This window comes from Trachemys scripta, chromosome 5, assembly GCF_013100865.1.
Source record: "Trachemys scripta elegans isolate TJP31775 chromosome 5, CAS_Tse_1.0, whole genome shotgun sequence".
Lineage (NCBI taxonomy): Eukaryota > Metazoa > Chordata > Testudines > Emydidae > Trachemys > Trachemys scripta.
In genome coordinates this window covers 114,977,211-114,990,938 of record NC_048302.1, presented here as the reverse complement: position 1 = coordinate 114,990,938, position 13,728 = coordinate 114,977,211, and the positions used below count along the sequence as shown (strand labels likewise).

The window sequence follows — 13,728 nt, the reverse complement described above, 5'->3', positions numbered from 1 at the left end:
TTGAGTCTAAAAAACACTTTGAATTGGAAACATCATGTGTTACACTGCTGCAAAAATGATGCTGCAACATGACCAGATGGAGACCAGCCAAGGAAACTGCAGGGGCTTAGTTTGTAAAAAAAAATAGACAGTGAGTCATTCCTGTCTAGCATTCAGTCCTGTATGTTTTTGATCATTTTGGCTCTTTCTTTTCACCAGGTGTTCTGAGTCATTTTCTCTTTCCCAGTTTTGTTCAGATGGCTGGTTTCTCTGGGCCTTAAGAATAGCTCAGTTTGATTTCTGTTTAATCATGTACATCTGAAATGCAGGTATTGGAGATGAGTACTTTATAGCTCTAAGTAAATCGTATGCTGGTTGTTTTTTTTTAATAATTTGCCATAAGGAAGAGTGGCTGATCAGCCTCAGATCACCTGGAAACTCACCCGTGGAATTGCTCTTAATTAAAATAGCTTTGCTGCTGGTGCTGCTAAATTGCTGTGTCAGGAGACAACTCCACCTGCACTGATCAGTGAGAGCAAGTACTGCTTCCAAATGTGTTGATTCAGCATAAAATAGGAAAATTAGTACAGCTGTTTCTTGTATCTGGAGTTTTGTTTAGCTTCGATCTTTCTCAAACAGTTGTCATTGACTACTAAGGCCTTGTGCAAGGTAGTTTTACTCCAGCGTAAGTGCAAGTGGAGGCCACAAAGGAATTTACATGAGGTTATATGCTAAGTATAGTAAATCTTAAACCCTCTGTACACCCACTTCCTCTCAAGAAGGCAAGTTAAAAAAGGCTTGGAGAGAGAATTGGCATGTCTAAGGGGATTGGCCGCACTGTGGGAGGGAGGGGGGTAGCAGTGCTTTGTGCGGGGGAGGAAGGGAGAGAGAAAGATCAGAAACTGCTACAAAAAAGTGGGTGATGCTCAGCTTTGCGGTGCTGACTCCCCCCCGGGAATGTGAAGGCAGGAAGGCTTTAAAAGATGCAAGCCCTGGCATTGGAAGTCCTTTCTCCATGCAGCAGACAAGGCAGCACCCATCCTCCCTCAGCCCGAGGTGCGAATATCAAGTTGGGTTAGGACTTGTTGTGGGCATTGCACTAGTCGCTCAGTTGTAAGGTGACTGGGAAGGAATTTTTCCCTCACCACCATATCGGCTTTGTGGAGTGAGGTTTTTTCACCTTCTCCACAGCGGGTGTCAGTGAGGACCTATTATGGTGAGGAAAAAAGGGTGGTTAGGTTGTATGTCACAACTTATTTTGTAAGGGCAGGGCCAATGTCCAGTGCAGGTACTCCATAGGGAAGGCATCCAGTGACTAGATAAATGGCCTGGTAAAGGAGGTGCTGGTTAAAGGAATGAAATGAATGTGTGTGTGATGGGGGTAGGTGGGGCACCTATGAATGGTACAGCAGGGAGCCACCCCCCTTTCTTTTAGCCCACCTTAACCCTTCTATGATGGGGGGGGTTGGGGGGATGGTAAGGTCCAAGCCATGGGTTGGCTGGTGGATCTGGATGGAAAATGAAAGGGGGCTGGTGGAAGTTGTAGGTAGTTATTTGAATGAACATGGAGTTGCCTGCACTGTACACTTTTATCTGCCAGGTAGTCCCAGACCTCTAATATTAAAGTTGCGGCCTGATTAAATCCATATCAGTGTCTCCTGTCCTCCTTTCGCTATAGGCAGACAAGGGCTTAACTACAGTCCTGCTCATGATAAAGAGCTAAGTGCAGGGCCGGCTTTAGGCTGATTCCCCCGAATCAGGCCCCGCGCCCTAAAGAAGAGCGCCTAACTTAGGCGCCTTTTTAATTTTTACTCAGCCGGTGGCGGTCTGGGTCTTCGGCGGTACTTTGGTGGCGGGTCCTTCACTCGCTCTGGGTCTTCGGCTGCATTTTGGTGGCGGGTCCTTTAGTGCCGCGGAAGACCCGGAGCGAGTGAAGGACCCACCGCCGAAGTGCTGCCGAAGACCTGGACTGCCACCGGGTATTCGAATCAGGCCCCGCACTTCCTAAAGCTGGCCCTGGCTAAGTGCTCCTGTGAACAGACAGGGCTGACTCGGTGGTGCTCTCATTAATGGAATTGGTTGCCCTGTGCCATTCATTTTACTTTGCATTTATACTTGCAATATCTGCATCCTCTCTGTGTAGCATCAAGCTCTAAATGCTGTGTACTTGAGTTCAGTGCCCAACATAAAATGAATAATAAGAATAAATTATCCAAATGAATCCACAAATCCTGGAGCTGAGGGAATGGAGGAGTGAGCCTTTAACCCAAACCCTTCCTGAAAACCCATTTTTTATCTACTCCTTACCTACCTCCATTGAGGCCTCTTGCCAGATAGAGCAATGTCCCAGGCATCCAGCAGGAAAGTCCACAGATCCCATTCTATTTGCAATCAGTAAGTTTCCATTGCAGTGAAAATGGAAATATGGCTCCCTGCAGAGCTTATCTTCCATTTCCCCAAAGTGCAATGGTACAAAATGTATCCCACACCCTGTTCAGAAGCTGTGAGAATCACTTTCTCAGTGCTCCTTGGGCTCCTGCTTGGATGGAGTTCTGGCCTGAGTCCCACATAAGACTGTTTGGGTGTTGCCTACAAAGAACAATGTTATAATCTATGTGACAGGGCATACCAGGCCTTCATGACCCGCTGCTGGAGGCCCCACTGCTTTGCTATACCCTGCCCCAGCTTTCTCAGAGGAAAAGAGCAGCAAGTATTATTAGACCTTTAGGCTTGCCTAGAGAAGCATCTTGGGAGGAGCCATTTTGGGAACCAGTGACATCTGGTCCTCCAGCAACTAGAAAGGCTGGGGCTCAGCAATAGCCAATCAAAGCACTGCAGGCCAAAATAAAAGGAGCTGTCTGCTCCTAGCAAGGCAATGCCTGGCTGGGGCCCATGGAGTGAAGAGCCCCTAGGTCACAGCCAAAGGTCAAGGTTAGGGCCTATTGCTGACCACAATGGCTGCAGGAGTGCAGGAGGAACCCTGCTGATTTAATTCTTTGAAGGGTCAGGAACTTATTCTGTTTGAGTTAGTTGTACCCCGGAAGGGGGTTGAACTGTGTGATCCAGCCAGAGGGCTGAGCCACAGAAGAGCCTTGTAGATAGGCTGACAACTGTACGGGGTGCTGTGAGCTGAAGAGAATGGCAGTACCATTCCCAGACCGCAGGGGGCACTCTCAGAGGTGAGTGCAACCCGCCACAGTCTAGATTGCACATAAGAAATCTGTGGCGAATGAAGAAAATCTAGGTAGGAATTCCAGTGGTAGGGAACATAATTGAGGATACATTAGAGAGAGAGAGATTCTAGAGGTTTAGGCCTGGCAGTATGAGGAGGCCCATCACAGAAGTGAGAAATTCAGAGATGTTTTTGGACCCGATAAGGGGAGACAAACTGAGAGGAATGATCCAACTCAGAGTCTGAGGGGTGCTTGGTGGAGGAAGATAAAGGAGTCCCGGAAGGCAGAGTGATTAGAAGGAAGAATGTGTGAATGTGGGGGGCTGGTGAGGCAAAGAGTTAGTGATCCAGGGTTCCATTCCATCCACCCTATCGATAATGCATTGTAAGTGCTCTTTAAACTGTAACATTGTTTAATTTTCCAGTGAATCCCCTGCTCATCCAGGGAATGTGTGTTTTGCAGTGAGGCTCTTACATGTATTGTGGTAGTTGTATTTATGACACGAACTGTAGTGGCAGATGCTTTGGTGAAACATGCCTGAGCTGCTCTCATACCGTCATTTTCACTGGTCAGAAAATTTTACACTGAGACATCAAATGACAGTTATTTCAGATATTAATGTATTGCACTCTATAATATAGTCTCTATTCCCTTGGTTAGTGTTTTGGGATAATGCTATCAGTTTGGTTTTGGATAAGGACCAATGTGCCCCTTTTAATGGCCAGAAATATTCTGTTTTGGCTTCCCTTATAGATAGATTATTTGAACATTTTAAAAAGCAAATATTGCATAAATGTTAGAACAAAGGGGGTTTTAAATGTTTGTTTGTAGCCTCTCTATATTCTCCTGAGATTTTTTTGCACCTCACTGTTTAGCTTCCTCTACTCCCCCCCCCCCCCCCCCCCCCCACCCCTCTGTCCCCGAATCATCAAATTCTTTGTCCCTCTGCAATACCCAGACATGAGCTAAAAAAACTATTCTTTAGCTAAATGGAACAGATTATGCAGTATGGACATAGCAATGGGAGGCTTATGTGCAAGGACTCAACTGGCCCTAGCTATGGAAGAACGCTTTGAAAAAAAGATGGTCAAAAGAAAAGAACAGATGTTGTCTAGGCAGGGGATTCTCATTCACTGTGTTTGATTTCCTAGCCATATAGCTGTATAATGAAAAACGCATGTAAAGAACACACATTTTTTATTAATAATCTGGAATATTTTATTAAAATTCAGCAAGATAACTCTTCCCATTTTTGAAAGAAAGAAAGAGAGCTGATGTTCATTACCAGCATATTACTTTTGGACAGCTACGGAGTTCTTTTTTTTTTTTTTTTTAATTTCTCTAAAGGTAGCTTTAACTGCGACAGAAAGCAAACAGAATTAATATTTGATTATTCAATTCATAGTAAACTCTTATTTGATCCCTGTTGCAGATGGGATGGCACTTTGTGTTTAAATAAGATTATTGTAAATCTCCTAATTTTCTTTCCTTTCCAAGAGCGCTTGGGCCTGTTTGTGTGCTCTTTGGAGATTTCGTCCAGACAGGCTTTTGCTTTTTACAATGGTGTATGACAGTTTGATCTGTCTAAGGGTTTTCTATAGCACCCATCACCTTACAATCTAAGCTCTTAATGGGTTAGATAAGGAAGTAGCATCATTATTAAATTTCTTCTACTTCCTTGCCATTTTCTTTGAGAGAACCAGTGTCTCCAATAGCACAAAGGACTAGAGAACTCACTGCCCTGTACTGTTTCAGTGACATATCACTCCTTCTATGGGTTATTCCTATGCAGAGGAAAGAAGTCTTCAAGTTTGCACTCATTCATCTTGTTTTACGGGCATGAAGGTTGTGTTCATCCCACAAACACCAAAAGGGAAAGGACCTGAATCTGTCTAGATCTGCCAGATGGTTTTTTTTTTTTTTTTTTTTAAATGGAGATAGAATCATAGAAGATTAGGGTTGGAAGGGACATACCTATCTCATAGGGCTGGAAGGGACCCTGAAAGGTCATCGAGTCCAGCCCCCTGCCTTCACTAGCAGGACCAAGTACTGATTTTTGCCCCAGATCCCTACGTGGCCCCCTCAAGGATTGAACTCACAACCCTGGTTTTAGCAGGCCAGTGCTCAAACCACTGAGCTATCCCTATGACACAGAGGTCAGCTGGAAGAATGAAAACACAGTATCTCTGCATACTGTTTACATCATCTGTGCCACAAATATCAAAATTAAGTCTATGTTTAAGTCAACCCCTCTAAGCTCCCCACATGCTGCAACCAAGCCCTTGCACATACAGATCACCAGGATATTCTTAAGAGCACCATGTGGTTTAAAATATAGATTTCAAAATCAGTTATTGGGGTTGCTTTTAGGATCTGCCCCATGCCTTGCAATGGAGCAGCAGATCTAGGAGTTTCTTTCCATCCTTAACATGTGTGAATCCTGAATTGTCAGCAAAAGATGCTCCACAGTAAAGACCTAAGGAAATTTTTCTCTCAAATCTTGTTTCAGCTCCATCACTCTTGATTATTTGTGAGGGCCAAGTTATTCCCAATGCCTCTGTGAACCAGTTATTCCTGGGGGAATTCTACGCCACTGCACATGCACAGAATTTATGCCCCCCACAGATTTATTTGCTTCCCCGCAGAAAAATGACTGACAAGGAAGCAAAGGGAAGCCACAAGAGCGGTCATGCAACCCTCCCCAGCAGTATGTTTTGAGGGCCCAGGACAGCTGGTAGAGAGGTAAATCACTGTGGGGCAGGAGGAGGGACTGGGGAAGACCCAGCTGGTGGCTCCTACCCTGCGCTGGGCTCAGCAGCTAGTCCCAGCTGGGCTGGGGAAGATGGGACTTCCTCTTCCCTTGCACAGCATCTGGTGAGTCAGACCCACCCCCAGATTTCTCCCCCAGCTTAAGGAAGCTCTGCAAACTCTCCCCCTTACTTCCTGTAACCATCACTCCACAGCTGCAGGGGGAGGGATCCCTGTACATCCAGACCCCCTGTTACCTAGACTCTCCTGCCGAGACTCACCCCCCTGCACTCAGAACCCCGCCGATGGGTGCCACTCCCCCTGCACCTGGATCACTGAGACAAGCCACCTGCACACGGATCTCCACTCCACTGAGCCCCTACCAGCTGCATCTGGACCCCCACTGAGCCCCCCACACCCATACCCCCTTGCCAAGCTCTATCCTACCCACACCCAAACCCCCCTGCCACTGAGCCCCAACCACCTGCACACCCCTGCAGACTCCCATTACCGTTGCACCCAGAACCCCCCAACAAGCCACTATGCATCCAGACCCCCCTGCACCTGGATTCCCCACCGAGAGACCTGCACCCAGATTGCCCCACACATAACCCCTTTCAACCCACACCTGGATTCTCCCACACTAAGCCCCTCCACACTTAGATTCTTCCGTGTTGAGCCTGCCTGCCCACACCTGATGCATCTGGCACAGAGGGGCAGGGCTGTGGGGTGTTTCTGGGGCAAGCCCAGTCCTCACACTGTGTCAGGGTTGGGTGCAGTCTAACCGCTGAGTCCATGTCCCGGGAGGAGCTGCACAATGATCTCCCACCTCTGTGCAGCCAGTGGCCTATGCTGTCCTGTGCCATGCTGGACCCTCCACATTTATTTGACAATAAAATTTGCAGAATTTTGAAATATTGTGTACAGTATCTTTATTTATTTTTTTTTGGTGAAATTTTTTTTTTTTTTTTGGCACAGAATATCCTCAGGAGTAACCAGCAGATGCGGACAGGGGAGGCGAGGAATATAGGAACATCACTTCTGCAGTGTCATTACCAACTTTCCCTGCAAAAGCCTCTCTGCAGGATTTAGGTTCAGTTATATGGAAAGCTGGAAGCTGGAGGATGGCATTCTAACTGACCGGGAATTCTCATCTACATAATAAATACTGTCTGGACTGTGGAAACTCTCTGACAGGTGTTCCAGAAGCAGTCACTGGGGAAGGAACCCACTGGAGCACAAGCTCAACAGAGAGTGTGTTCCTGGTGTGTTGTCCTACAGGCAGGGTAGGTGGCAGCACTGGCACACAGTGCTGTGTAGACGTACCCAAAATTGCCCTAGGATCAGGGAATTGTGAATGGCTCCTTTGCATTTTTCTCTCTTAGCTGTGGTCAGCACTTACTGGTTGCACCTGAGGATCCAGACCATTCTTCACATATTACAAAAGGGAACGAACTCCAATTGTTTGTGCAAACGGAACATGCAATAAAAAGCATGATCCCATAGTTGGTCCTGGACGTGAATACTGTTGTCACTGCCCTGGAGTCATAATTCACACAAATGTACAGACTCTTTCTATTTAATTTATACCACAAAATATGAAAACCGAGAAAGGTGAAATGTAATAAAGACATCAATACACAGTAGTGCAGCCAGCCTAAGGAGCTGAGCAAAATCGATAGGCCAACATCTATGGAAGTCCCAAGGTCATGCTTTGGGTAGATTGATGGTGACAGCATTCAGGCGACTGATGCTGCAGTTTTAGGAATAATTTCCTTGAAGCTTGATTTATGCTTTCCCAGGCAGTTGCATCCTTTAAGTATTCAGCTGGTGTATCCTAGAGGTATCTGGGGACACCAAATAGACATTTTTTTAAATTTCTTGCCTGGAAATTGGCACGATACGTTTTAGACAAATACTCATGTGTTTCCTGAAGCACTTCTTATACTAAATTTACTTTCACAAATAAACAGCATTCCACTTGTACACATAGAATATATGCCTGGTTCCGTCTGGCAGCCAACAAAGGTAGGTCTTATTAACTGTTGGCATCTTTGACCAAATTTTCAAAATGGCCACAACCAGAACACTGAATCTGGTGCCTGCTATTTATGGTCAATGCATGTTTTTAGGCACCCAAAATGATGCCCCAAAATCTTCTTCATTCAGAATTGCAGGCACTAGTTTAATGGCCAGTTTTTTGTCCCCCACCCCTTCTTAAATTTAAAAAGGATAAAGTACAGCCATGGGGTTAATTCCAGCTCACAACCAAACTCTTATGTATTTGGGAGGTGTGAACCTTGTGAAAAGATAAGTTCCTGGCCTCCGGGGCCTTGCAGTTTGCTAGACAACTCATAGACAACGATAGATGAAGGGTGGGGTGGGGGGGGAGACAACAGTAAATGGGGGATAGAAGAACTAGTCTCTATGGTTCTGATTGGGCCTGCTTCTCTGTGCTAGCTGACCTCCATTTGCCACAGGCTACTTCATATCACTTAGGATTCCTCTGTGTCATGGGACTCCTCAGCTACCTCTTTTGGAGAGCTCTCCAGCTGCTTTGTGCTGTTTCAGGGCAAAGCAGCCAGAACAGATGCCAAGGATCGAGGCCTGAGTGATTAGATAGGCCTTAAAACTAACCCTGAAGATCATTGACTCAGATTCAATTTCACACTAATGGGGAAGTGAATTTCAGAGTCAAAGGTAAAACCAGGCTCAGAGTACCCTCTCTTTCAGCTCCTCAGAGTTCAGATATGGGCTTCCAGCTTTAGGGTTTCATATTATCTCATCTGTCCTTCTCTATCTGTATTAAATTAGGCCTTTGAGGGTTACTACATTTTTAAGTCCTGCTTTTGCTCCTATGTAAGCACAGAGGAGTTCTGTCATTCATTATTGTGATTGCAGGGTCAGCCTTCTCTGATAAATTAATGCACTGAGGGTTTGTCAGCTCTCTTTCTCAGACATTATCAGGTTTGCTTTATTTTCTACAATATATTCTTGTTTTTCTCCTTGATATTTCTACTGCTTGACTGTTACATAGGAGTCTCCTTTAACCATTCTTCATTGAAGCAATCAAATGGAGCATGCATGACTCAACAGTTTGATCAAAATGATTACAGACTATGTAGCTTTCAATGTGAAAAGCTAGTTACTGGATATAATTAGGAACAAAGATGAGTAACAAAGCTTTTCTGATTACCTGAGATAGAGAAATAAGAAGGGAAGTTAAGAGAAATAAGAAGGGAAGTTATAGTGATATTACTACTAATAATTAATTATAAAAAAATTAAGCAAATTTTGATAATAAAAACATAGGTCCCAGTTCATCAAAACTCTTAAGCATGTGCTTAAGTTTACAATGCAACTTGAGAGCTTTTCTGACAAGGGATGAAATTACTCACTTGCTTAAAGTTAAGCGTTTGCTTGAAATGCTTTGCTGAATTGGGGCTATAAAGATTAACTCCCTTCCCTCTCTAAGCAAGTGAAAAGCAGCAAAGGACCAGCTCCTGCTTAATATTAGTGGGTGTTTTCTGTGCACAAGGAAAGTAAGAATGGGTTCAAAGTACCAACTGCTCCGTTCCACTCAATTGCATGTTTTTCAATAAGGTTGATGATACAGGAATGGAACAGCATTGTGAAAGGTGTTTAACAGTGCAGGACAGTGGCATTGACTAGTCTATGAGGAGGCCACAATTTGGCCTATCACAATTTTAACCATATTGGTGTGGTGTCAAGAGCTTTCTGAAATTCCAGACTTAGAGTGGTTGCCAGGAAGTGCTGCGTCTGTCATTATCTGACAATGAAATTTCACTTGTTCATAACAGTTGCCCCAGCTGCCTCCGCCCTCCCCGCCTCCCGTTTCTTTCCTCCCTGTGATTGGAGGGCTGTTACCTGGCCACTGCACCTTTAATGGTCCCTTGAAATATGTGTTAACTATTTATACTAAACAATCTATTTCATCTGTTAATTAGCTGTGACATTGAGTATGTTTCCCAGACCTGAAGAAGAGCTCTGTGTAAGCTCAAAAGCTTGTTTCTCTCACCAACAGAAGTTGGTCCAATAACAGATATTACCTCACCCACCTTGTCTGGCTAATATCCTGGGACCAACACTGCATACAACATTTGTTCATAACAACATTTTAGATTTGGTCAGTTCCATTGTATTTATAATGCCCCATTGAGAGCAACTGGGTCACCTCCCTTTTATTTTGTCCAGGTCTGCAAGCCCATTTGAACTTTGTTGTTAAGGATGTTATTTTTGGAATAAAAGGAGGGACAGACATAGAATGTCAGTGTCCATATACCCTCTAGAATTTATACTATTGAAGGTGTGCACGTGATACCCTGTTCCTGGTTGTTGTTGGAGAGAAAAAGGTAGCTTACCACTGTTAGGACCATGCTATCTCAGTGGTTTAAAAAGCTGTTGGACAGAAACTTCTTGCTGCATTACTTTTATGTTTTCTCTCTAGGACCTCCTGCTCCAGTTGGTTCGGTCTATATTATTAAAGCAGTGGGAAAAAGCAGCATGATGATTGGCTGGGAGAGACCTGTAGTAGATGAATTAGGATGTAGCAATGGAACTTTCATTACAGGATACAGGGTATGTTTAAATACAAAGTAAAACACTACATAAAATGCTTTATGCCGTGATAAATAGGAAACATTTCTTTAATATTCCTGAGTAGTTTTTTTCGCATGCTTAATTTTTTTGTTTCAAATACTCAGTGTTAATATTTGGATGCTATCTAGTACAGCACATTGATTTGTAAACACTCAATAAAATCCATCAAGTCATTTTTTATTACAAAGGCAGATCTTACACTCTTGTTCAAAGATTATCAACACAAAAGCTACTGAGTTTAATTTAGAAAAAAAACAAGTAGAAATAATATGCTCTCCAGTATTAGTCTTGATATTGCTTAAATATCATAACATTTTAAAATGACATTTAAGAGTATTTCTTTTTCAAGGGTCTAACTAAACTTAAAATTCCCATTTAATGAACCTAGAAATAGTGAGGGGTCATTATTAATTGCAGAAGTTTAGGTTTCAAATTCTTCGTTTTGTGTCTTCTGCAATGCTTGTGAAAAGCTCATTGTCTGCACTTTGCAGATACATTAATGGAGCTTGATTCTGCTACACTTACATTAGGTTTGCTGAATATTTCAATATCTGTCTATTGTAGGTATTTTTATAGCCCCCATTACTCACACTCTTTAATGTATTTACCCTCATAACACCCCTGTGAGGTGGTGCAGTGCTATTATCCCCATTTTAGAGATGGGTACAGAGGTACTCTAAGTGACTTGTCTTAATCACATAGGAAATCTGTAGTAGATGAGGGAATTGAACCTGGGTCTCCTAAGTCCTAGGTTACTGCCCTAACCACTGGGTCATCCTTTGAATAGGGCTAGTTGAGAAGTGAAGGACTACTCAACATGAGTAAAGGTATCATAATCTGGCCCATAATAATGAGGGAAATTGATTCTACTTTATTTTTATTTTTAATTTTTGTACAAGGTGCCAGATTGATAGCCCTGAAGATAGAAATTCTTTATATATCTGCAGAGCAGGTCAGCAATACAGTGCAGGCTTCTCCAGACCTGGAAGGCAGGTACTTCTCAGGGGAACAGGGTACTTCAGTCTCCACACTCCAGTTCTTTGTTTTTCTCTGGATGCTGAATTGCCACTTGTTGTGATACATTTTGCCTCTCTCTCTCTCTAACTCATTTCAGGAGAAGGAAGTTAGTAAGTAGTTTCCCCCTTCATAATTCTAGGGTGCAAATGGCTCTAATCAGAAATATAAAATATGCTAATGCAATAAGAAAAATATTTCATTTGCCATAGTTATACATGGATATACAAGACATTGGTTGTCAATAACATATGATGCTCTGCAATATAACATGCTACCTCAATAAGAACATGTAACATTAATGTGAGTTACATGTCCAGAATAAGGGGTGAATATAATTTCATTATATTTGCCATCATTTGGGGAAAAAAAGATGTTGAACTGTAACCTGGCAAGAATAAACTCAATTAACTATTATCCAATTATTCTAATAGGTATAAATTTGTATCTTTTTTCTTTAAAAAGCTATGAACAACTCCCCTTTGAAGTGACTTTTGGAAAGCCTATTCCATTATCAATTTGTGATTGTGTAATATATATCATCCCATTTGTACCAATGATTAATGCATTTAAGACCTGTGGCTGTTATGGTATATTTTGTTTCTATTTGCTGTAGATAAAATGGTATAATATTAATAATTCTCCTACATCAATTATATGCTTAATCAATTTTTAAAGAGATGCTTTCCCTGCCTTCCCATCTCCCTTACTGTAGTCTCTGTGAGAGTAATAAGTTATCACACATTTCTTTTATTCATGCCTGCACCTGAATTCATGTGTATATATAGGCTGAGCTCACTGATGAATTTTTAAAGGGATGTGATTGCAATCTCCTAACCAAGGACTTGATCATGTCTTATTAAAGACAATGGTAAAACTCCTCTTGATTTCACCAGGAGCAGGTGCAGTCTCCAAAGTACAGGCTTATGCAGGCTTATGGCAGACATAGGTATATATTTTTATATATGTGGGCTTTACTTGAAACTGCCTTAAATTGTACCTTACATGTGTCATAACTTTAGGGCAGTAGTTTTGGAATGCTATTTACATTTCCCAATTTACTCTTGTGTATGTACTAGACTTTGGAAATTTTGAAAAAAAAACAAGAAGATTTTTTGTGTAAAGTCTTTGCACTGTGGTACTCCTGTGGGAACTCTGTGGCAAGTGCAAAACAATGCTCCAAACCCTGAAGCCCTTTCTCAGCGTCGTCTTTTGCTGAATAGTCCCTTACTCTTCGAATAGTCCCACTGAAATCAATTACTGCTTGTGATGCATAAGTGTGGCAGAACATGGCTTGTGGTCTTTACTTAGGCTACGTCTACACTGCAGTGCAGACTATAGAGGTGTGAATTGCAGAGTGCAGCAAATTGTTGCGCTCTAACTGACCTTTGTGTACACTGCTGGAGTGAACTAAAAGGTACCTAGTTCTCCTTAATGCAATCCTCTTTCAAACAGGACTCTGTTAACACAAACTAGGAACTTTTGAATTTGCACCAGCAGTAGGGTTACCATAATCCAGCAATCAAAAAAGAGGACAGGAGGAGCCCCGCCCCTGTCCTGCCCTAGCCCCGCCCCATCCTGCCCTAGCCCCGCCCCTGCCCCTCCCACTCCCCCCCTCAGAAGCCCCAACCCTCCCCCCGCTCCTTGTCCCCTGACTGCCCCCTCCTGGGACCCCTTCCCCTAACTGCCCCCCAGGACTCCACCCCTACCTAAGCCTCCCTGCCTCTTGTCCCCTGACTGCCCCCTCCTGAGACCCTCCCCCCATCCTAACTGGCCCCCTAGGACTCTACCCCCTACCTGTACCCTGATTGCCCCAACCCTTATCCACACCCCCACCCCCAGACAGACCCCTGGGACTCCCATGCCCCATCCAACCACTCCCCACCCCCTGACAGCCCCTCCAGAACTCCCGACCCATCTAAACCCCTCTGCTCCCTGCCCCCTGACAGCTCCGATCCCTCTCCCCACCCCTGCCACCTGACAGCCCCCCCCCAGAACTCCCGACACCCCCCCCACTCCTTGTCTCCTGACTGCCCCCTCCTGGGACCCCTGCTCCTAACTGCCCTCCAGAACCCCAGCCCCTACCTAAGCCTCCCTGTTCCTTATCCCCTAACTGCCCCTTCCTAAGACCCCCCCCCCTAACTGTCCCCCAGGACCCTACCTCCTACCTATACCCTGACTGCCCAAAACCTTA

At 44.0% G+C, this 13,728-nt stretch overlaps 1 protein-coding gene across 1 annotated transcript in view; it reads left to right on the top strand.

The window, feature by feature from the left end:
• C5H4orf50 (chromosome 5 C4orf50 homolog) overlaps nucleotides 1-13,728 on the top strand; it is an 84,896-nt gene that overhangs the window by 67,037 nt on the left and 4,131 nt on the right. The window contains exon 17 of the mRNA XM_034770967.1: nucleotides 10,369-10,499. Coding sequence (XP_034626858.1) covers nucleotides 10,369-10,499 — 131 coding nt within the window. The remainder of the gene's footprint in view (nucleotides 1-10,368; nucleotides 10,500-13,728) is intronic.